General features: G+C 46.0%; 1 protein-coding gene across 1 annotated transcript in view; it reads right to left on the bottom strand.

The window, feature by feature from the left end:
- Nucleotides 1-494: 494 nt before the first annotated feature.
- The window catches only part of LOC142590418 (lysosomal aspartic protease-like), a 41,544-nt gene continuing 20,206 nt past the window's right edge, over nt 495-21,832 (bottom strand). The window contains exons 6-7 of the mRNA XM_075702518.1: nt 2,903-3,001; nt 495-1,528 (exon numbers count right to left, since the gene is read on the bottom strand). Coding sequence (XP_075558633.1) covers nt 1,376-1,528; nt 2,903-3,001 — 252 coding nt within the window. The 3' untranslated portion in view covers nt 495-1,375. The remainder of the gene's footprint in view (nt 1,529-2,902; nt 3,002-21,832) is intronic.

Genomic DNA, 21,832 nt, shown 5'->3' with positions numbered 1-21,832 from the left:
TCTTGAAGTCATATGACAATTGTGCGAAATTATTGCGAATGAACGGACAAGTTCAATTCATTTGCCAGCCCACAATGATCGATAGGTTTTTATAGCGCAAGGGCGTCTTTGGCCAAAGGGCACTACGAAAATACTTGGAATCTTTATGATACGTGTGCATGTGAAATGAACGAGTGGCGACACTTTAAATTCAGTGATAATTTCGTAAATATACTACAAATGTTGCCTTATAAAAAGCTTTGTCTTAAGTAACATAATCATCTGTGATGCTTCGCTAAAAAAATGTATCGTGCTTACTAATGGCTAAAGAGTGTGCAAAAATATCCTTCGCCGTGAGGCTTCAGGAACACGGTCCTTGCCCGGGCATGGGCTAAGAGCCTACAGGCACACTGAGGAGACAGCTCTCCTCACCCTCAGCGCGGAGGGTTGGGCAGCGAGGTTGGACTACATAACATATAAGGTAAAACTTTATTATCTTTTAAGTAGCGCAAGAGTTTTTCTAGATGAAGGACGGATTGATAGACGAAAACATGAATGAGTGTAGAGGGATTTGTCGGGTAAAAATGTCAGGGTAATGTCGCTTTCCTTTTCTGGTCATTTGTTCACATTATATGAGGGTACCTACCCGCATCCGCTAGTTAGTCTTCGTATATGGATCCCGAATGGCAGTGAGCAGATTTTCTAGCTATGGCTGTTTTACACGAAACGTGTTTGTTAACCTGTAGTCCCAATGTTTCTGCTAATTGTGGCGCAACTTGCGATAGATTACTGACTTTAAATCGGCGTCTGGTACTTTGGCTTCCCAGCTCATCACTGCTGCTCACAGTACAAGTAACAAGGCAGCACTGAGATTGTCTTAGTGCTATAGTTGCTTGGATACCTTTGCGATTGGCAGAAGGAAGAGTGATAAGAAACAACTTGTGGTCAAGAACAACAAGAAACAACTTGTGGTCCGTAAATGTCTTCAGCGTCCCACACACGTTGCTTTTAACCTCCTTCGTAAACAAATTAATAAACAGACCATGCTGCTTACGTAAACCCCTGAAGAACTTTAGAACGTCCATTCTTGTCCACGGGAGCCAATTGGGTTCATTCACTCAGCTAACTTCCACCATGATTCGAAAGATGCTTCATAAGTCACTCGTATTAATTGCAAACGCGAACGTAAGTTGTTCAGCGGTTTTGTGGGTTTCCCGTAATATGCATTAATGCGTATTAACGAAAACAGAAGGAAAGTTGCCATTGCCAGCGGGCGCTCGCATTTCTTCGCAGGCCAACTTAGTATTTATTGCGGACCGAGCAATTGTGGTGGGGCAGCGTTAACGAGGCCGGCGCCTCAGATCGGCCCCAACGCCGTGAGCTCGGCACTAGGCAGTCAGCGGGCCTCGGCAAATCCCAGGCGGTCGTTCCCGCGGTCAAACACCGTGTAGTAGCGACCGAGGAACACGTCTCCCAGAATCCAGAGCGACGTCTTCGTGTCGTGGCCCATGAATCCGCTCAGGCACGTCTTTTCGCCATCCAGCTCCCACTGTGTAAAGTGCCCGGAAGACGCCCCTCTGTTTACAATGCCTGCCGCGACAGCTGAAAGCGGCTTTGTCAAATACAATTGGTTCTCCAGCTCTTGCCATATTTTGTTCTAAGCTTGAGCGCTACGTGAACGCGTGTTTCAACTACAGAATCTAAACGCTTTTTAAAGGTCAGGAAAGGAAGCAGGCCCACTTCAGTGCTAAATATGGTGACATCTCTGGAAAGAACGAAATTCGTAATCCTGTGTCGGTCGCGCTTTCAGCGAAAGCACAATAGAATGCTTATCATGCGTTTTTTCTCATATATGTTGGAGTGCGTGCCGCAGGCAACAAGACTTGTTCGCGTTTTAATGCGTAAGCATTCGTTGTTGAGTACTCCAGCGCCTGTCACGCGAAAACTGTATTGCCTTGTATCTGCGGAAATATGCGCAATTTGCAAAGTTAAGACAGCTAATTGTTATAATAGTGTAAATGTAAATGGTTGTTGGCTTTATAAGCGATAAGGAAGAATTTAAATAAGAATGAATAAAGTGAGAATACCGAAATTGACTCATTGGGCTCCTTAGAAAATGAATGGGGAAGCTTATAGTAGGGGTAGGCCAACTGGAGATGTGGGGGTGGGTCAACTTGAAACTTGGGGTTGGGTCAACCTGAAATTTGGAGGTGGGCCAACTGAAATTTCCAGGTAGGCCAATTGAAGTTAGGGGTGGGCGGACTTAAATTAGGGTGTGGGCCAATTTACGTTATGGGCAGGACTACTTGAAATTTGGACATGGACCAAATTAAGTTTGGGGCTAGGCCTACTTGAAATTTGAACGTGGGCCAAATTAAATTTGTGGGTGGGTCGAGGAAAATTTCAGGTTGGGCCAACTAGAAATTTATGGGTAGGCCAGCTGAAATTTGGGGGTGGGCGAAGTTAAATTTGGCGGTGGGACAACTTTAAATTCGGGGCCTAGGCCAATTGAAATTTATGGGTGGGCCAACTGAAGTTTGGGAGTGGGCCAACTTGAATTTCGGGCTGGGCCAACTGAACTTTGGAGGTAAGCTTACACATACTTAGACAACCCCAGTGGATTCTCTGCATTATATTTAACTTACCGCCTTGCAAGTAGTTTCCATCAAATCTTTATTATAACTTGAAATCAGTTTTATTTCTAGACGCACATTTAACCCGAATAGCGGCAGAAGCTGTATAAATTGTTATTTTCTTATTAGCAGCAGACAAATTTACCGCATGCGATTAAAGTCAATTGCTTTACAAGTGGTGGCACAAGTAAACGCTAGTGAAGTTTCTTCTGGCGTGCGCTGCGTGCTTATTCACTGGCACGCCATACTCAGAGCAAATGACCTCGAAAGCAGTGTGGAAGGTAAATTACCTGGAGGATGTAGTCCTTTGGTCTCAGCACGTACCGCTTCCCTCCAATTATGAACGCAATCTTCGGCAAAGTACGGAGGCTTTCGCAGTTTACGACGAGCTTCAAAAGAAAGAAAAAAAAAGAACGAAGAGAGGTTTCCTCGGGCGTACATAACCGCGAGCGTTACAAGCATTTCATTAACTCCTGTGAGATTACGCATAGTACAACTCCGCAGTGGCGTTAAGAGGTCAGCGGCAGCCGGAGCGGTGGCCCGCCGCGAACCCCCTTTCCTTCTCGTTTCCGGCAACTGAGCACAATTTTATCCTCATGGCTTGCTTCAACGTGAAGTTTGTTCTGTAGCTCCTACCAATTACTTTCATTTCTTTTTGAAATGTCCAGAGTAACTCCAAACTCAGCACGACACTCCATCGAAAGCGCATATTTACGTGTTTATTTTCTATTAACAAGGCAGAAAAAGGAGCTCGCATTTTTATTTATGAAGAAAAGCTTCTAGGAAAATAAACAGGGCAAGTAGTTTTCGTTGGATGAATGTCCAGAGTAACATTATAAAAATAAAAGTGCACATAAAACACAAGAAATGCAGACTTTGAGCATGTAGAAAGACCTGTGGCGATATGTGTATGGCATGTATATGCAGACTGTATGAATAGCCAGGTGGCGGTGCAAATTGCATACGTTGTCGCATAGGTATACACAATAATAGACTATCCACATTCTTCAAGTTGGAAGAGTCACCCCGGACGGATGAAGATTGAAAGCGAGAGGAAAATGAAGACGAGCCTGAAATAGTAGGCGATTAGGCGAAGAATAACATGGTCTCAGTAGAACGTGTGGTATTGCAAAGGAGCTTTCGTAAGAAAACTAAAACACAAATTTATGCATATGTTGCGCTATTCGCTAACACAGACGGCCCCGGTAGGGAAGTATTTGTGCAGCAGTTACAACAAAGGCAAGGCGGTTGCATCTGCGGGACATTTTATGAACTATCGTGGACAAATGAAACGCGAGCAGTGGAGCGCGTGGCCCATAGTACAATCAGCGCAACCTGCTGGCCATGCTCAATTCGGGTGGTGAGTGCGAGAGTACGTGTCCGACTGCGATATGTTCGGCCCGCAGTTTTCTGTGTGCTAGTTTTGCCATACCGCCGCACCGGGGCGCCACTGACATTGCCGTCAAAGCAGCTGTTCGTGCCACGTTTGCTTTGCTCGCTATCAAGTGTGGCTTTTTATTTGTGTATTTATTTTTGCCACCATCGTCTCCTCGCTATCACCGGCGCTTTAACTGCTGGAATTGGCAGCACTGCTCGTGCCACTCAATTGTATCGTTATATACGTTCGCTTCTATAATACAAGCATTCCAGCGACATTCTCTTTTCAATCGTTTCTGAAGTATTAGAAGAAAAAAAATATTGGAAGACCAGAGCAGAACGATGTCGCATGATTAACACCGTTTTCTTTATTCACGCGCGATACTATAAAACCTGTGAAATGTGCTAGAAGATGATGATCTGGCGTAGAGTCCAGCTGCATGAAATATAGCAGGCGAAAAGTAACATCAAAGGAAACGCATTTATTTCCAAATGAAGACTGTGTCACGACTTTTATGGAAGGAAAAGTGAACTTGTGGTACGTTGTAACTAATTCTCTCATAATGAAGAGCTTTGCATCGCAGATGTAGAATTGTTGATGGTGCTCTAATATTTTGTGACATCTCCTCGGGCCGCAGCGACTGCCGTCATTCTTCGGAACAAGCTTTCGAAGAGCCGCATAGCTATATCAGAGCTCCGTAGGCGCTCCCACTATTCCTGAACAGCTCCCCACAGTGCATCCTGCGAGCCCCTCTGTAGCGATCGGCGGGAGAGAGCCTTTTTCATTGCGCCCCAGATATTCTCACATAGGTTAATGTCGGCACCTTGAGCGGGCCAATCGAGCAGCATCACCCCAGTTCTTCTGTCAGTTTCCTTACTGATCGGCCATGTGTATTAGGCTGCGATCAGGCTGCAGGTAAAATAGGCCCTCTGAGAATGGGCCTTCAAGAGCGTACGGAACAATAACGTCCTCAACGATCCTTCGATACACTTCGGCGGTGAACTGGCCTTCTAGGCGGATGAGTGGACCTAGGCCATCCTTGGAAAGGGCTCCCCAGGCGCTGACTGCGCACCGGCCACTATTGACAACACGCTGGAGGTTACGTGGCTCGAACCTGCAAAAGAAAATTGTTTGGTGCATTGGGTAGCGTTGACAGGTGCCTTGCAAGTGGAAACACCTGATACGGAAAAATTGCACCCTATTCCAAATAACGATACGCGATTCGTCTGTTTATTGCGGCTTAGAAAGCATCTGGAACTAGTTTACGAAAGGATTAGGTGTTTGAAGTAAATAGGATATTATTTCAGCGCATAAGAGAACAAGTTTACGTGGTGTTTTCTGTTCTCCATATGCGCTGGCGCTGGTCCCATCTCGAGGAAAATGTGGATTCGTCTGTGAACGTGACGTAACTCCAGTCCGTAGCCGTAAATGAAATTTGCTCTTCAGCAAATAAAAACTGTGAGCGCCTGTTGGCCTCAGAGAGCAGTGGTTTTTGTGCAGGCATTTCGGAGGTTTGCTTCGTGCAACCGTCTTCGCACGGTTTTCGAGCTAGCGTCCAAACCAAGTTCATCCAATGTTTCCCTCGATGTGAAAAATGGGGCTTCAGCTGCGCATGCAACGATTTGAAGATCCTGGTCCTCTGTCGCAGCTCGACGTCTGTGTCCCCGAGGTGGATTTCCAAGCCGTCCCTCGTGACGGTACGCCTGGAGAAGCCGATTAATAGTCGACAACTGGCGGCCTGCAATGCTGGCAATGCCACGCTGCGCCACATTGTACCGGTAAAGAGCAATGATCTGAAGTCTGTCTTCTGTCGACACACCAGGCATAGCTGAAATATAAGGGCCTTAGGAACGCTGGTTCCTGCAGTTATACACAATAGCGCTGACACAGCAACACCGCACCCTTAAGATGTGGCTCTTGCGCAAGCGAACGCATATAACGATAGAACGAGCAGTGCTGCCAATTCCAGCAGTTAGACTGCTGGAGGAGACAATGGTGGCAAAAATAAATACACAAATAAAAATCCACGCTTGATAGCGAGCAAAGCAAACGTGGCACGAACACAAAATTTGACGGCAATGTCAGCGGCGCGCCGGTGTGGCGGTATGATAACACTAGCACACAGGGCACTGCGGGCCGAACACATCGCAGTCGGACACGTACTCTCGCACTCACCGCCCGAATTGAGCATGGCCAGCAGGTTGCGCTGATTGCACTGTCGGCCACGCGCTCCGCTGCTCGCGTTTCATTTGTCCACGACACTACCTCTCAGGGGCTACGTCCCGGTACCCGACCAACACTACATGAGGCGCTATTCTCGACACGCATGGCGGCTGCACGGCCGCCATGCCATGCGGTCGTGCCGCTTACTCTCTGATTGGCTGTAGAGAGGTGACGTGCTTTGAAATTTGTGCCGGGAAGCGGAAGTTTTGCAAAATGCAATTTTGCGTTTTCATCAAGATGACGAAACGTGACGTCGAGCTGCAAATTTTATGGACTAATACATTTTTTTGGTCCTTGCCAGCTATATTGCGACGTTAGCGCCTCAAAAAGAATGTGAGCGGTAGCGTACCGAAGCCAGTGCAATGCATCTGTAATTTAGCGAATATGCGGTGGCGATCCAAGATATGCGCCATGCCAGCTTCCTGATTGGCTGAAGGAATATCCTGTGAGGAGCGTCACCGGAAGGGCTGTTTCATAAACGTCATTTTGACGATGCGTGACGTTGCGCTGGGCCGCCATTGCTGAGATTTTCCGCCATAATTTTTGGTGCGACGAGCCGCGCGAATTATGCTAATGAGCAGCCATATGCAATGGCAGCCGAGAGGAATGCGTATCACCACAATTTCCCCGTCGTTTGGCGCCATGAAAATCTTTTGTTCATAACGCGTGCTCATAGTATTTGCATCGCTTTCGGGTTGTGTTGGCATTTGTGTTTGGGGCCATCATTTTTTAAAAAACGCGTTTCATCGAAATAATATTGGTCGAACATAGCAAACTTTCGGCAATGTTGTCCACTTTTCACTGCTGTATGTGCATTCTTAACAAGATTAAAGCCTTTTCGCACAATCAAAAGTTGTGACAACGGCGTCTTTATAACATATAAAACGAAATGTACGTAAGGCGGCGCCTTGGACTTTCCTCTGGCGGTGTGAGTAACCAGCGAAGTGAACAAGAGATGGCAGCGCCGGCGCTTGAGTCGCGCTAGTAGATATCTCTAGCGCGCGCAACGCTATCGGTGATATTCGGCCGTTCCTCAGTCAGCCAGCCGAGTCGGGCTGTCACTTGCGTTTAACCAGATAGTGATAACGTGGCCTAGAACGTGCGCGCATCATCACTGGTAGGTCGCGCATGTTGTCTCAAGGAAGAAAACAAGCGCGTTGGCGCCAACATACGATGACTCTTTCCATTTCTCGGGGACACACATCCTAGCTATTGAAGCAGACGACGGCTTGTACGCAGCAGACGAGGGAAGCAAGAAGTGCTTTCGACGGAATAATAATGCGCTTTGAGCTAGCCGCTTTATTTTTACTGCGGAGGAAAACTGTTTCGCCTTACCGAGAACCTTACTTTCAGCGCCTTCATTTCAGTTTCTTAGGCAAAACGTCACGTTGGCGTCACGTTGCGAAAGCAAAATTTTATTCGCGTCGCGTCTACGTCACGCATCGAAGAAAATGGCGGAATGTCCACAATAGCGTCCATGGCTACGAAGAATACCACACAAGTCAAGACGACAAGTGGAAGGTAGCCACACTAGTAGACAAACATCACAACCACACAACACAAACCCATAGACGACGTGGACGTACTACATGTACTTCTCGAAATAGTATACAAAGGCAACCAGAAACAGAGCGCCTTCGCCCTCAACATTTCCTGCCCCCCCCCCCCTCAGCCAAAGGCGGGAAAACGTAGGAAAACTCTTTAGGGACACCCTCCGCCTCGCTAAAGACAGTCCCCTGATAATCATAGGCGATTTCAACGCTCAGAAACAGCGCAAGGCAGATGACGATTATTGTTCACTCTAAAAACAGTTGCACCCTTTGGAGTGTATATTTGCCACGCAACAATAATCGTCATCTGTCTTGCCCTCATTTCCTTTCTTTAACGCTGCGAGCCCGGCACTTTCACGTCACGAACGGGTATGCGCGTTATCAGCATGACAGAGCATTCTCGACAGGAAAGTAACGAGCGCAACATTTTCAAGAAAGGAAGTGCGGGCAAGATAGATGACGATTATCGTTGTGTGGCAAATATACACCCCAAAAGGTGTTCTATTTAACTTCACGTTCTAAAGCACCCCAAGTCATTAAGTTTTACTAAGGGCATCGTCCTACAAATTCCCACTCTCTTTTCTGTAGTCAGTACATAGTTCCACTGTTCGACAGCGCGAAAGGTACCTGGGGCGCTATAACGAAAAGCTATTCCAAACTTTTCTATCCCAATTCTTCAATCAGCACTAAGCGATTGGTCAAAATCTTTTTTGGACCACCCCCACTTCGCCTGTCTGTCACGCGACGTCAAGAAAACGGCGATAGCTCCAAATCTGACATGACGTGCATACACTGATTATCCACGATTCGACCGAACAAAAGAAAAAAAATATTATTTCTGATTCGACGCCTTTTCGCCATTAACCCTCTGCTATCGGTCAGAATGTTTCAGGCTGCGCCCAATTCACCTGTCTGTCACTCGACGTCACAAAACAGCGAAAACTCATTGCGTCAAAGTGACGTGTACGCGTTAAAGATGCATTAATATGCCGTACAAAACTAGATTTTTTCCTCAATAGCCGGAGATTGCTCCGTTCCGAAAGCAATAGAAGATGGCTACCGCCGATCGCTCAGGCACTGGCTACTTGCGCCTGCCGGAGAGCATGGGTTCATTTGCCTATAACAAAACTTTTTGCGTGGCCGTGCAACGTTATCGAGCCCTTTCGGCACGTATACAACGTCGCTCTGCCAGCCATTCTTTGCTGAGGATCTGTTTTAGCGGCATGTTTAACTGTACGCGGCACGCCGCCACGATTTTAGACCAGAAACCGCAAGCTAAGTAAGGGAAAGCGGCCCCCCCTCCTTCATCCGGTTATCTATTTTCAGTACGCTCGCTCGGCCCCATCGGAACCCTCTGCCCTTGAGCGTGCTCCTCGCCTCTGTCAGCCAATTAGGTAAGCGAAACCGCTAATTAGGCAATTTTGTTGGTTTTGAAAGCAAACAAAAGTGGCCTATAAACGACGAGAGCGCTTGATTGTGCTGTTCAGGCAACGCTGCGGGTCACCGCCCGACGCTTGCGTCGGCGGTTGCGTAAATACGACGCCAGAAGATTGGAATAAAAACATGTTGGAATAGTTTTACGCTTAGGGCCCCTGGTGTCTTTTCGCTTCTTTCACCATTAATCCCTTGTTATTGTTATTATTAGCCGTTACTTAGCTGCTGTAGCAGACAAGGGTCACCCATTTGAAAGCTGGCATTAAGTAACCGTGACACTCATTCACCTTAAAAGGGCCCTCATTAGTGCAATGAAAATTTGGGTGATGCGGATTTGAGGTAATGCGGATCCACGCTCAAACTTTTCTTTCTCTCTGTTGTGCTCTGCTGGCCAGAGGCTCAGTGGGGTATGCATTGCCTCGTTTCTCACACGGTTTTCATCCAGTTCGTTAGTGTAGTAAGGATGGCTTGGAGTGTGTTTTGACTTCTTGCACAAATTCAGAACGTATGCGGTTTATTGGGGTTTCCCCAGCAACAAACCACACACTAGGAGCGGCTGAGTGACCTACCACCAGCCAACGTGGCAGCGTTAGCGCTGCTTATCACGGTCACTGAGCTCACGAATCAGAGGAGGCGGGCCTACCTGAATGAAGAGACGATGCGATCAACATCGCATCACCCCACTTCGATCCTGTCACCCCTTATGATCACTTCAGCACCCAATAGTCTAGACTAGGAAGCCGAAAGCCAATGAATACTTCGCGCTCTCTCTCTCTCTCTCTCTCTCTCCGATCAATTTAAATAATCAGGTAAGCCTAAGCATACACTTAGCTGCAGGGCACAGCGGCGCTTTAGCACTAGTACTAGTGTTGTACACCTTAAAGAAAAAAAATAACCAATTGCAATTACAATTACTTCGTCTAAAAATGTCATTGGTTATAGTTACGAATTACTACCCCACAAAAGTAATCGAGAATTTACTAAATAGTAATCGATTACTTCTACGTTACTTTCCCTACCAACTTTTATTAACATTACATAGAAACAGCAAACAGAACGAGATGGCCGGGTACTTTCAGTGCGTCCTCTGCAGCCCTTCATACAGCTTATCTGCGCTAACTATTGCATTAAGACATTTCCTTGGTTATCGTCCCCCGTTTTTGTTGTGAAGAAATCAGTATAGTGCACAAGACATCAGTGGCACTGAAAACTTACCCGAGGGTGAGAAAATGAGGGGAAGACAGAGGTCAGCCAGTTCGCTCGATGTGCGCGCTGGGAGGTATGGCGTATTGTAACGTATATTCCAATAGTTCGCAGACATTTGTGATTACTCAGCGTCAGAGTCGTCTATGAAGCGCATGCAGTGCTTGATTGTTGCTGTAACTTGGAGAAGACGGTCCTGGTTGGGCCAATGAAAAGCTGAAAAGCTCGCCCGTATGTGGTTTCCTGGCATTAACGCTCTAAGTCACCTTCTCTATCGAGACACACAAGCGCCGGTCCAGTTCGTCGGCCAACATGTGGTGGAGCGTCAAGATGTAGAAACGAATTCTCAGCGCAGGGTTTGCCTGCCTGGACATGCGCATTTGCGAGGCCGCTGGGCTTCTGCATGACACGATCTCGGGTCTTCTAGTCTATTTTTCGTCAAATTCAGATTCTCAAAGTTCCGTCGCTTGTTACAGCTTATCTCGCCAATAAATTAACTGGTTACTTCTTATTGGCACCCGAAAAAGAGTAATTGAATTACAGTGACCGTTACCTAGTAAATAAAGTAATCGTTAAAATTAAGAATTTCCAGCAAGCGTAATTGATTACAAACGATTAATTGCATGTAATTCCGCACGTACAAGTCTCACTTGTGCACAACTTCCTAGCTTGACGAGAAGTAAGCTATCGCGAAAAGCCCAGAGGGTGCTATAACGTAAAACTATTCCAAACTTTTCTATTCCAATTATGCAATCAGCACTCCACGATTGCTCAAAAACTTTTTGGGCCACCCCCACTTAACCTGTCTGTCACGCGACGTCACGAAAACCGTGATAGCTCCCCATGTGATACGACGTGTACACACTGATTATGCATGAATTGATCGAACGAAAGAAAAATAGTTATTTCGGCTTCGACCCCTTTTCGCCATTAGCCCTCAGTTATTGGTCAAAAGTTTCCGGGTTGCACCCACTTCACCTGCCTGTCACGCGACGTCACAAAACCGTAAAAACTCACCGCGTCAAAGTGATGTGTACGCATTAAAGACGCATTATTATAACGAACAAAACTGAATTTTCTTCTCAATAGCCGCAGGCTACCCCTTCCGAAAGGAATAAAAGATGGCTGCTGCCGATTGCTCAGGCACTGGCGACTCTCACTTGCTGGAGAGCATGGGTTTAATTCCGCATAACAAAACTTTTTCGTGGCCCTGTAATGCTTTCGAGCACTTTCGGCACGTTTGCGACCTCGCTCTGCCAACTCTTCTTTGCTGAGGATTCGTTTTAGCGGCATTCCTAACCTTCCGTTGCATGCCGCCGCGATTTTCGACGAGCCACCGCAAGGTAAGTAAGGAATGCGGACCAACCGCAGACGCCGGCACCACCTCTTGATCCAGTTATCGATTTTCAGTACAGTGGCTCGGCCCCATCGAATCCCTCTCCACTTGAGCGTGCTCCTCGCCTCTTGTCAGCGAATTAGATAAGACCAGCCGCTCAGCGTAGGCAATGTTATTCGTTTTTCAAGCAAACAAAAGGGACCTCCTATGAATGAGGAGAGCGTTTGATTGGTCTATTCAGACAACCCTGCGGGTGACCGCCCGATTCTTGCGTCGGCGGTTACGCAAATTTGACGTGAGGAGATTGGAATAAAAACATATTGGAATAGTTTTACGTTATAGGGCCCTAGGGCTCGCATCTCAGCCACCTTGACAGGAACAAGATGGTTGGTGAGCGATTTCTTAAAATTTATTTTTGACTACTCAATGCGACAAGAACAAAACAAGTTTAAAGGACAGAAAAAAACGCACTAACACCCACTATCAATTGTGAACTTAACAGAAAATAAGCATATAAAAGGAATAAAAGAAAGAAACAAGAACAAGGCCAGGCTCGAGTATGCGAAGTGTGGTTGGCACGGTTCTAAGGATGAATATGTGGATTGAAGCCAGAAATATATTCTTTAAGATAAAAGAGGCTGCCGTTTCCCCCGAAAGACGAAGCATTGATTGCGATAGCCGATTATTAGACAGCTGTACAAATGATTAAGGATGCTAGTTTTATCGACCGTATAAGCAGCTGTTAAGATTCGCTTAATAACTCAATTGGCACGTTGAACAGGCAAACACGAGTACATCTCACTCGATGACCGCGGACACTAGCTCTCAAGATGCTGATATGATGAAGAGCGGCAGCAGCGGCGAAAGATGTGCCATTCGCACTGCTTGTCGCTTCAACGCGACCTAAGCGCGCGAAAATTAAGGAAAGAAAGGTATGGGGCTTTACGTGCCAATACCACGATATGATTATAAGGCACGCCATAGTGGGAGACTCCGGATTAATTTTCACCACCTGTGGTTCTTTAACGTGCACCTAAATCTAAGTACACGGGTGTTTTCGCATTTTGCCCCACGGAAAAGCGGCCACCGTGGCCAAGGTTTGATCCCGCGACCTCGTGCTTAGCAACGCAACACCAAAGCCCACTAAGTAACCAGAGGCGGGTCCGCGCGAGAATACGGCGCACACGAAACCATCAGCTATCTCGGGTTGGCTAGAATTTGCAGCCGCTACCGATGACCTCCAATGTAGGGCGCGCGCCGCCGCGCTCGGCCGCGCCACGCGCAGCTGCGGCCGGTGTAGGAGATAGGCGCGCTAACATGCCGGGGAACCAAACTTGCATTTGTAGGGCCTCGTTATGCGGCAAACACGCTGTGTGCGTGTCTATAACACGCGACAAACTTTCTACGCACGCCTTGCCCTCGCTCGCATGTCTAGCTTCCACGATTGCGGCGGGAACCGAGGATGCTCACGGGGTTGTCTGCATAACGCAAGATGTATATAAGGTTATAGTTTGTTAACGAAGCTTCCCCTCAAGTCTAAATATTGTAAGGCAGTTTGTCGTGTGCGTATCATGGACACGCATGCTTATATCGCCTTCCGTTTCCCTACCACGGTTGCGCTTTAAAACCACGGCGCTGCAATATTGCTTTCCTCTCCTTCCTTCTTCTCCGCCCTTAAACTGGCTCTCTTAACTACTACACGCAGAGACAAAGCAACTGCGCGCGCATGCGATCCCATAGATGAGATGAATACATATATATAGAAAAGTATCAGTCATAGCTCTCGTAGTATAGCCTTCTGAGCCGTTTCCTTCTTTTCTCTTTTTCTTTTTTTTTCTTTGAAAGAAGTCCTATTAGGGTTATTATAATTACACGAAGGTTTTTCGCCCTCGCCAGCAGCTGTACTTAAGAAAGCTATTACGGCGGCTAGCTTCCCACGCTATGCGTGCCGCCCTCGCACCTGTTTAAGCTTTTTCCTAGACGCTAGAGCTATACAATGTCCGCGCAACCTTGAGCCATCGGAAAGCGCGTTTTCCACTCTTGGCCGGCGGAGAGGGGAGGCTTCGTTCCGGACGCGAAGCTCTCCACATCTCAGTAAGGTGCCTGGTGGTGGTCTCGTGCTGACGATGCCCTCTCGGTGAGCGCATATTTCCCCCCTCATCTTTTAAGAGATTCAATACATACAAGCATTTGTCTCGCAAATCAGATTTATTTCAAGAGAATTTTCCACGTATCAATAATTTCTCTCGTCGTATTCGAGTGCTGATTGCCGTGTTATAGTTTGTTAACGAAGCTTCCCCTCAAGTCGAAATATTTTAAGGCAGTTTGTCGTGTACGTATCATGGCCACGCACGCTTATATCGCCTTCCGTTTCTCTACCACGGTTGCGCTTTAAAACCACGGCGCTGCAAGTTTGCTTCAGAGACTTTCCTTTCCATTCCTCTTCTCCGCCCTTAAACTGTCGCTCTTAACTACTACACGCAGAGACAAAGAAACAGCGCGCGCTTTAGATCCTATAGATGAGATGAATATTTACAATTGTTATTAGGGTTATAATTATATTCGAGTGCTGATTGCCGTGTTATAGTTTGTTAACGAAACTTCTCTTCAAGTCTAAATATTATAAGGCAGTTTGTCGTGTGCGTATCATGGCCACGCATGCTTGTGTCGCCTTTCCGTTTCTCTACCACGGTTGCGCTTTAAAACCGCGACGCTGCAAGTTTGCTTCAGAGACTTTCCTTTCCTTCCCTCTTCTCCGCCCTTAAACTGTCTCTCGTAACTACTACACGCAGAGACAAAGCAACAGTGTGCGCTTTAGATCCTATAGATGAGATGAATATTTACAATTATTATTAGGGTTATAATTATATTCGAGTGCTGATTGCCGTGTTATAGTTTGTTAACGAAACTTCTCTCAAGTCTAAATATTGTAAGGCAGTTTGTCGTGTGCGTATCATGGCCACGCATGCTTGTGTCGCCTTTCCGTTTCTCTACCACGGTTGCGCTTTAAAACCGCGGCGCTGCAAGTTTGCTTCAGAGACTTTCCTTTCCTTCCCTCTTCTCCGCCCTTGGACTGGCTCTCTTAACAACTGCACGCAGAGACAAAGAAACAGCGCGCGCTTTAGATCCTATAGATGAGATGAATATTTACAATTATTATTAGGGTTATAATTATATTCGAGTGCTGATTGCCGTGTTATTGTTTGTTAACGAAGCTTCCCCTCAAGTCTGAATATTGTAAGGCAGTTTGTCGTGTGCGTATCATGGACACGCATACTTATATCACCTTCCGTTTCCCTACCACGGTTGCGCTTTAAAACCACGGCGCTGCAATATTGCTTTCCTCTCCTTCCATCTTCTCCGCCCTTAAAGTGGCTCTCTTAACTACTACACGCAGAGACAAAGCAACTGCGCGCGCATGCGATCCCATAGATGAGATGAATACATTTATATAGAAAAGTATCAGTCATTGCTCGCGTAGTATAGCCTTCTGAGCCGTTTCCTTCTTTTTTCTTTTCTTTTTTTTTCTTTGAAAGAAGTCCTATTAGGGTTAATATAAGTACACGAAGGTGTTTCGCCCTCGCCAGCAGCTGTACTTGAGATAGCTATTCCGGCGACTAGCTTCCCACGCTATGCGTGCCGCCCTCGCACCTGTTTAAGCTTTTTCCTAGACGCTAGAGCTATACAATGTCCGCGCAACCTTGAGCGATCGGAAAGCGCGTTTTCCACTCTTGGCCGGCGGAGAGGGGAGGCTTCGTTCCGGCCGCGAAGCTCTCCACATCTCAATAAGGTGCCTGGTGGTGGTCTCGTGCTAACGATGCCCTCTCGGTGAGCGCATATTTCCCCCCTCATCTTTTAAGAGATTCAATACATACAAGCATTTGTCTCGCAAACCAGATTTCTTTCAACGGAATTTTCCACGTCTCAATAATTTCTCTCGTCGTATTCGAGTGCTGATTGCCGTGTTATAGTTTGTTAACGAAGCTTCCCCTCAAGTCTAAATATTTTAAGGCAGTTTTCCTAGTCTCTAAAGCCGCTGCTCCTCTGACGCTGCTCCTCTGACGGCCATTTTTCCAAGAAATTATGCCTTCCAACCACTCAGAATCAGCAAAAATCTACTGTCGCGGACATCAGTCCCTTTCCACATAAGCATGAGGCTCGGAGCAGGAGCTATGGCGCTTGAAAGTAACCGTTGGCTTCACGAACCAACCGACTGAGCTACCTTTCCGGGCAACATTGAAGGATCACGAGTTCAAATCACATGTTATGTTCCTTTTTCCCCCTATTTTCTTTCTTTTTAATGTCTCTTCCTTCATTTTATCACTGTACGGAAACCCTCGTAAAAAAAAAATTATATATCCTCAATTATGTGTGGCCACACATGTGCAGGTCATAAATACCAGGTTCTCTAGCCGAGTGCCATCCATGCGGTATAACCGAGCTCAGATTGGTCCACCTTGACTGATCAAATAGGGCACCACTGTAGGTTAAATGAGGCGTACAACTCCTGCGGGACCCGCCGTGGTTGCTCAGTGGTTATGGTGTTAGACTGCTGAGTACGAGGATCGCGGGATCGGACCCCGGCCACGGCGGCCGCATTTCGATGGGGGCGAAATGCGAAAACACCCGTGCACTGAGAATTAGGTGCACGTTAAAGATCCCCAGGTGGTCGAAATTTTCGGAGTCCTCCACTACGGCGTGCATAATCAGAAAGTGTTTTTGTCACGCAAAACCCCATAATTCAATTTTTAATTTAACTCCTGCGGGGACGGTAGAGTATCCGTCTCCAGTGCAAGAGGACCGTGATTCAAATCCCGGTGCCGCGCAATTCTCCACCGGAAAATACAAAAAAACGTGTTTTGAGAAAATTGCACAAACAGGTCTGGAGTGCGGCCTGATCCCGATGACCAGAACCGGTAACGCACTCTCTCACCAGAGCAGGATTCGCCACCCTGGTGTAGTACTTGGCCACAACCTCCTATATGAATACAACGATGAAACCCCGGCCCTCAGTCCCCAGCAGCCGCGAAACAACTGACCACGGCGGCGGTCAGATCTGTGAAGCTGCAGAGGGTGCTAAGAATACCTGGCTCCGGACAGGCCGCCATTGGAATCTGAACCTGGCAACGTTTAACGTTAGAACGCTATCTAGTGAGGCGATTCCAGCAGTGTTATTGGAGGAATTAGAGGGTAGTAACTGGGATATAATAGGGCTCAGTGAGGTTAGGAGGACAAAAGAAGCATATACAGTGCTAAAAAGCGGGCATGTAGTGTGTTACCGGTGCTTAGCGGAGAGACGAGAACTAGGAGTCGGATTCCTGATTAATAAGGAAATAGCTGGTAACATACAGGAATTCTATAGCATTAACGAGAGGGTGGCAGGTCTTGTTGTGAAACTTAATAAGAGGTACAAATTGAAGGTGGTACAAGTCTACACCCCTACATGCAGTCATGATGACCAGGAAGTCGAAAGCTTTTATGAAGACGTGAAATCGGTGATGGGTAAAGTCAAAACAAAATACACTATACTGATGGGCGACTTCAATGCCAGGGTAGGCAAGAAGCAGGCTGGAGACAAGTCAGTGGGAGAATATGGCATAGGCTCTAGGAATAGCAGAGGAGAATTATTAGTAGAGTTTGCAGAACAGAATATTATGCGGATAATGAACACCTTTTTCCGCAAGCGGGTTAGTCGAAAGGGGACGTGGAAGAGCCCGAATGGTGAAACTAGAAATGAAATGGACTTCATACTCTGCGCGAACCCTGGCATGATACAAGATGTAGACGTGCTCGGCAAGGTACGCTGCAGTGACCATAGGATGGTAAGAACTCGAATTAGCCTAGACTTGAGGAGGGAACGGAAGAAACTGGTACACAAGAAGTCAATCAATGAGTTAGCGGTAAGAGGGAAACTAGAGGAATTCCGGATCAAGCTACAGAACAGGTATTCGGCTTTAACTCAGGAAGAGGACCTTAGTGTTGAAGCAATGAACGACTATCTCATGGGCATCATTAAGGAGTGCGCAATAGAAGTCGGTGGTAACGCCGTTAGACAGGAAACCAGTAAGCTATCGCAGGAGACGAAAGATCTGATCAAGAAACGCCAATGTATGAAAGCTTCTAACCCTACAGCTAGAATAGAACTGGCAGAACTTTCTAAGTTAATCAACAAGCGTAAGACAGCGGACATCAGGAACTATAATATGGATAGAATTGAACAGGCTCTCAGGAACGGAGGAAGCCTAAAAACAGTGAAGAAGAAACTAGGAATAGGCAAGAATCAGATGTGTGCGTTAAGAGACAAAGCCGGCAATATCGTTACTAATATGGATGAGATAGTTCAAGTGGCTGAGGAGTTCTATAGAGATTTATACAGTACCAGTGGCACCCACGACGATAGTGGAAGAGAGAATAGCCTAGAGGAATTCGAAATCCCACAGGTGACGCCAGAAGAAGTAAAGAAAGCCTTAGGAGCTATGCAAAGGGGGAGGGCAGCTGGGGAGGATCAGGTAACAGCAGATTTGTTGAAGGATGGTGGTCAGATTGTTCTAGAGAAACTGGCCACTCTGTATACGCAATGCCTCATAACCTCGAGCGTACCGGAATCTTGGAAGAACGTTAACGTAATCCTAATCCATAAGAAAGGGGACGCCAAAGACTTGAAAAATTATAGACCGATCAGCTTACTGTCCGTTGCCTACAAAATATTTACTAAGGTAATCGCAAATAGAATGAGGAACACCTTAGACTTCTGTCAACCAAAGGACCAGGCAGGATTCCGTAAAGGCTACTCAACAATAGACCATATTCACACTATCAATCAAGTGATAAAGAAATGTGCAGAATATAACCAACCCTTATATATAGCTTTCATTGATTACGAGAAAGCGTTTGATTCAGTCGAAACTTCAGCAGTCATGGAGGCATTACGGAATCAGGGTGCAGATGAGCCATATGTAACGATACTGGAAGATATCTATAGCGGCTCGACAGCCACCGTAGTCCTCCACAAAGAAAGCAACAAAATCCCTATAAAGAAAGGCGTCAGACAGGGAGATACGATATCTCCAATGCTATTCACAGCATGTTTACAGGATGTATTCAGAGGCCTGGAGTGGGAAGAATTGGGGATAAAAGTTGATGGAGAATACCTTAGCAACTTGCGATTCGCTGATGATATTGCCTTGCTTAGTAACTCAGGAGACCAATTGCAATGCATGCTCACTGACCTGGAGAGGCAAAGCAGAAGGGTGGGTCTGAAAATTAATCTGCAGAAAACTAAAGTATTGTTTAACAGTCTCGGAAGAGAACAGCAGTTTACGATAGGTAGCGAAGCACTGGAAGTGGTAAGGGAATACATCATTTGTTTGTCACCTAAATTACGGCTGCCTGGTTTGGGGCACAACATCTGCCACTAACATTAATCGTATCTTTCGTCTACAAAAAAGAGCCATTCGTGTTGTGTGCAAAGTGCCATTTGACTTTCCAACTAATTCATTATTTAAAGACTTAAAGATACTTAAAGCTCCTGATCTCTTGAATTTTCGCTTAGCGTTAACATATGGTAAGGAATGCCAGAAAAACATTAACCACGTCAGGTCTATAGCCAACTTGACACGAAATAGAAGCTATTATGCTACAAGATTTCCGGAATATTGGTTTGTGCCATACCCACGTACCAACTATGCGAAACAAAAGCTCTCATATACTTTACCGCATTTATTAAATAAGTTAATGAACGATGGTATTGATGTCTTTTCTTGCAGTAAAAACAAGTTAAAAAATTACTTTGGTGCCTATTAGCCTTTAATGTCTGTATAAGTAGGCTTCTTTTTATTGAGTTATGTATTTTTTCTATTGCTATCTGCTGTATGTACACTTGTATGAGAATGTTTACTGTTTTTTTTGTTTTTTTTTTGTTTTTTTTCCCATGTGTTTGTTTGCTGCTGCTGCTGTCACGAGAAGGATTAAGGACTAGTCAAGTTGCTCTTTTGTAACTTTTTTCCTTATATCCTCCATAAACTTGCATATTTATGGAAATAAATTCATTCATTCATCTACTTAGGGCAAGTAGTGACCACGGATCCGGATCATGAGACTGAAATAACCAGAAGAATAAGAATGGGCTGGGGTGCGTTTGGCAGGCATTCTCAAATCATGAACAGCAGGTTGCCACTATCCCTCAAAAGGAAAGTGTTTAACAGCTGTGTGTTACCAGTACTCACATATGGGGTAGAAACCTGGAGGCTTACGAAAAGGGTTCTGCTGAAATTGAGGACGACGCAACGAGCTATGGAAAGAAGAATGATGGGTGTAACGTTAAGGGATAAGAAAAGAGCAGATTGGGTGAGGCAACAAACGCGGGTAAACGACATCTTAGTTGAAATCAAGAAAAAGAAATGGACATGGGCCGGACATGTAATGAGGAGGGAAGATAACCGATGGTCACTAAGGGTTACGGACTGGATTCCAAGGGAAGTGATGCGTAGCAGGGGGCGGCAGAAAGTTCGGTGGGCGGATGACATTAAGACGTTTGCAGGGACAACATGGCCACAATTAGTACATGACCGGGGTAGTTAGAGAAGTATGGGAGAGGCCTTTGCCCTGCAGTGGGCGTAACTAGGCTGATGATGATGATGATGATGATGATGATGATGATGATGATGATGATGATGATGATGATGATGATGATGATGATGATGATGATGATGATGATGATGATGATGATGATGATATAAGGTGCGTCCTAGAAAGCTGAAGATAAATAATGCATTTTCATGGCGCAAGGGCCAGTTCTGGCCAAACGGAAAGCTATTTTCGAAGGAACTTTCCTCACTTCGAAATCGCTAAAATGTCGCCAACCGTTCTGTCATGTCGCTAAAACAGGTCGCCGGGCCTTAAATAGAAAAACTGTCACTAAACAGACAAGAAAGTCGCTTATCTAGCAACAATATCACTAACATGCCAACACTGATAGTATATTCCTTAATTAAATTTACAATAAATGTAAATTTAATGTCGGTGTTTTACGTGTCAAAAACACAATAGGATCGTGCCGTCGTGGGGATCTCCGGAATAATTTCAACCACCTGGGGTTTTTTAACGTACACTTATATCCTGGTAGGTGCACGGGCGTTTCTGCATATTGCCGCCGATCGAAATGCGGCTGCCGCGGCCAGAATCGAATCTGAGACCTCGAGCCAAGCAGCGCAATGCAACAGCCACCAAGCTACCACGGCGCCCGGTTAATGTATTTGTTAACTCACGTAGTGAGCCACGCTCTACAATTATTTGAATGCCTGTAAAATCAAAGGACTTTTGGCGGCGGAAATGGCTTCTAATCGTTACGAATGAGGTCGTATTTCAACACTCACTTAGCTATCCTGTCGACATTACTCTACAACATGTTTTGGCCGTAGTTTTCATGCAGAAAGACCCACAGTTTCATTAACCAACGAGGAAAGCATAAAAAATGAGCAACGAAAACAACAACAACAAAAAAGCACGTTCACTTCGCGAAGCACATGTCTCCGCCCAATGAAAAAAAAAATTCATTGGCGGAATGCGACAGCTTGGTGGTGATAGAGAGCATAACACCAGAGAACACGGAAAGTAGTGTTCCTGTCTGACGAGAGAAATATCACATGCTATTTCCTAAGATTTTCTGGCGTCGAAGACTCTTTGATGTGCTCAGAAGTTATAGCACCTCCTGGAGTACGTCAGAGGTCGTCAGATGTCATGCTGTTCGCATAACAATGAAAATGACATTATGCTTTAATTTCTCAAAATTTCCCGTAGGAAGCATCCTGTGCTGGGCTCTCAGTCCGCGATCGCTGGCGAAAGGTGACGTTGCATACCGGCAACGATGCTGTTCACTTCAGCGCTGCTAAGGCAGTCAAATGCACAAGTCCAATGGAACATAATTTGTGCTTCTATGTGTAGTTTGATCTGAACAAAAGTAAAGAACCCGGTCATGTACACCTTTCAAGATTATCCGCATGCTCTTTTAACAGAAGATGTTAAAGACGAGTTACTATACCTTCTTTTTTATCTCGCTAGCTTAGTTTTTTATGTCAGCCTGAAAGGTAATTAACGA

Source organism: Dermacentor variabilis, chromosome 1, assembly GCF_050947875.1.
Source record: "Dermacentor variabilis isolate Ectoservices chromosome 1, ASM5094787v1, whole genome shotgun sequence".
Taxonomy (NCBI): domain Eukaryota; kingdom Metazoa; phylum Arthropoda; class Arachnida; order Ixodida; family Ixodidae; genus Dermacentor; species Dermacentor variabilis.
This window is presented reverse-complemented; position numbering and strand designations above follow the sequence as displayed.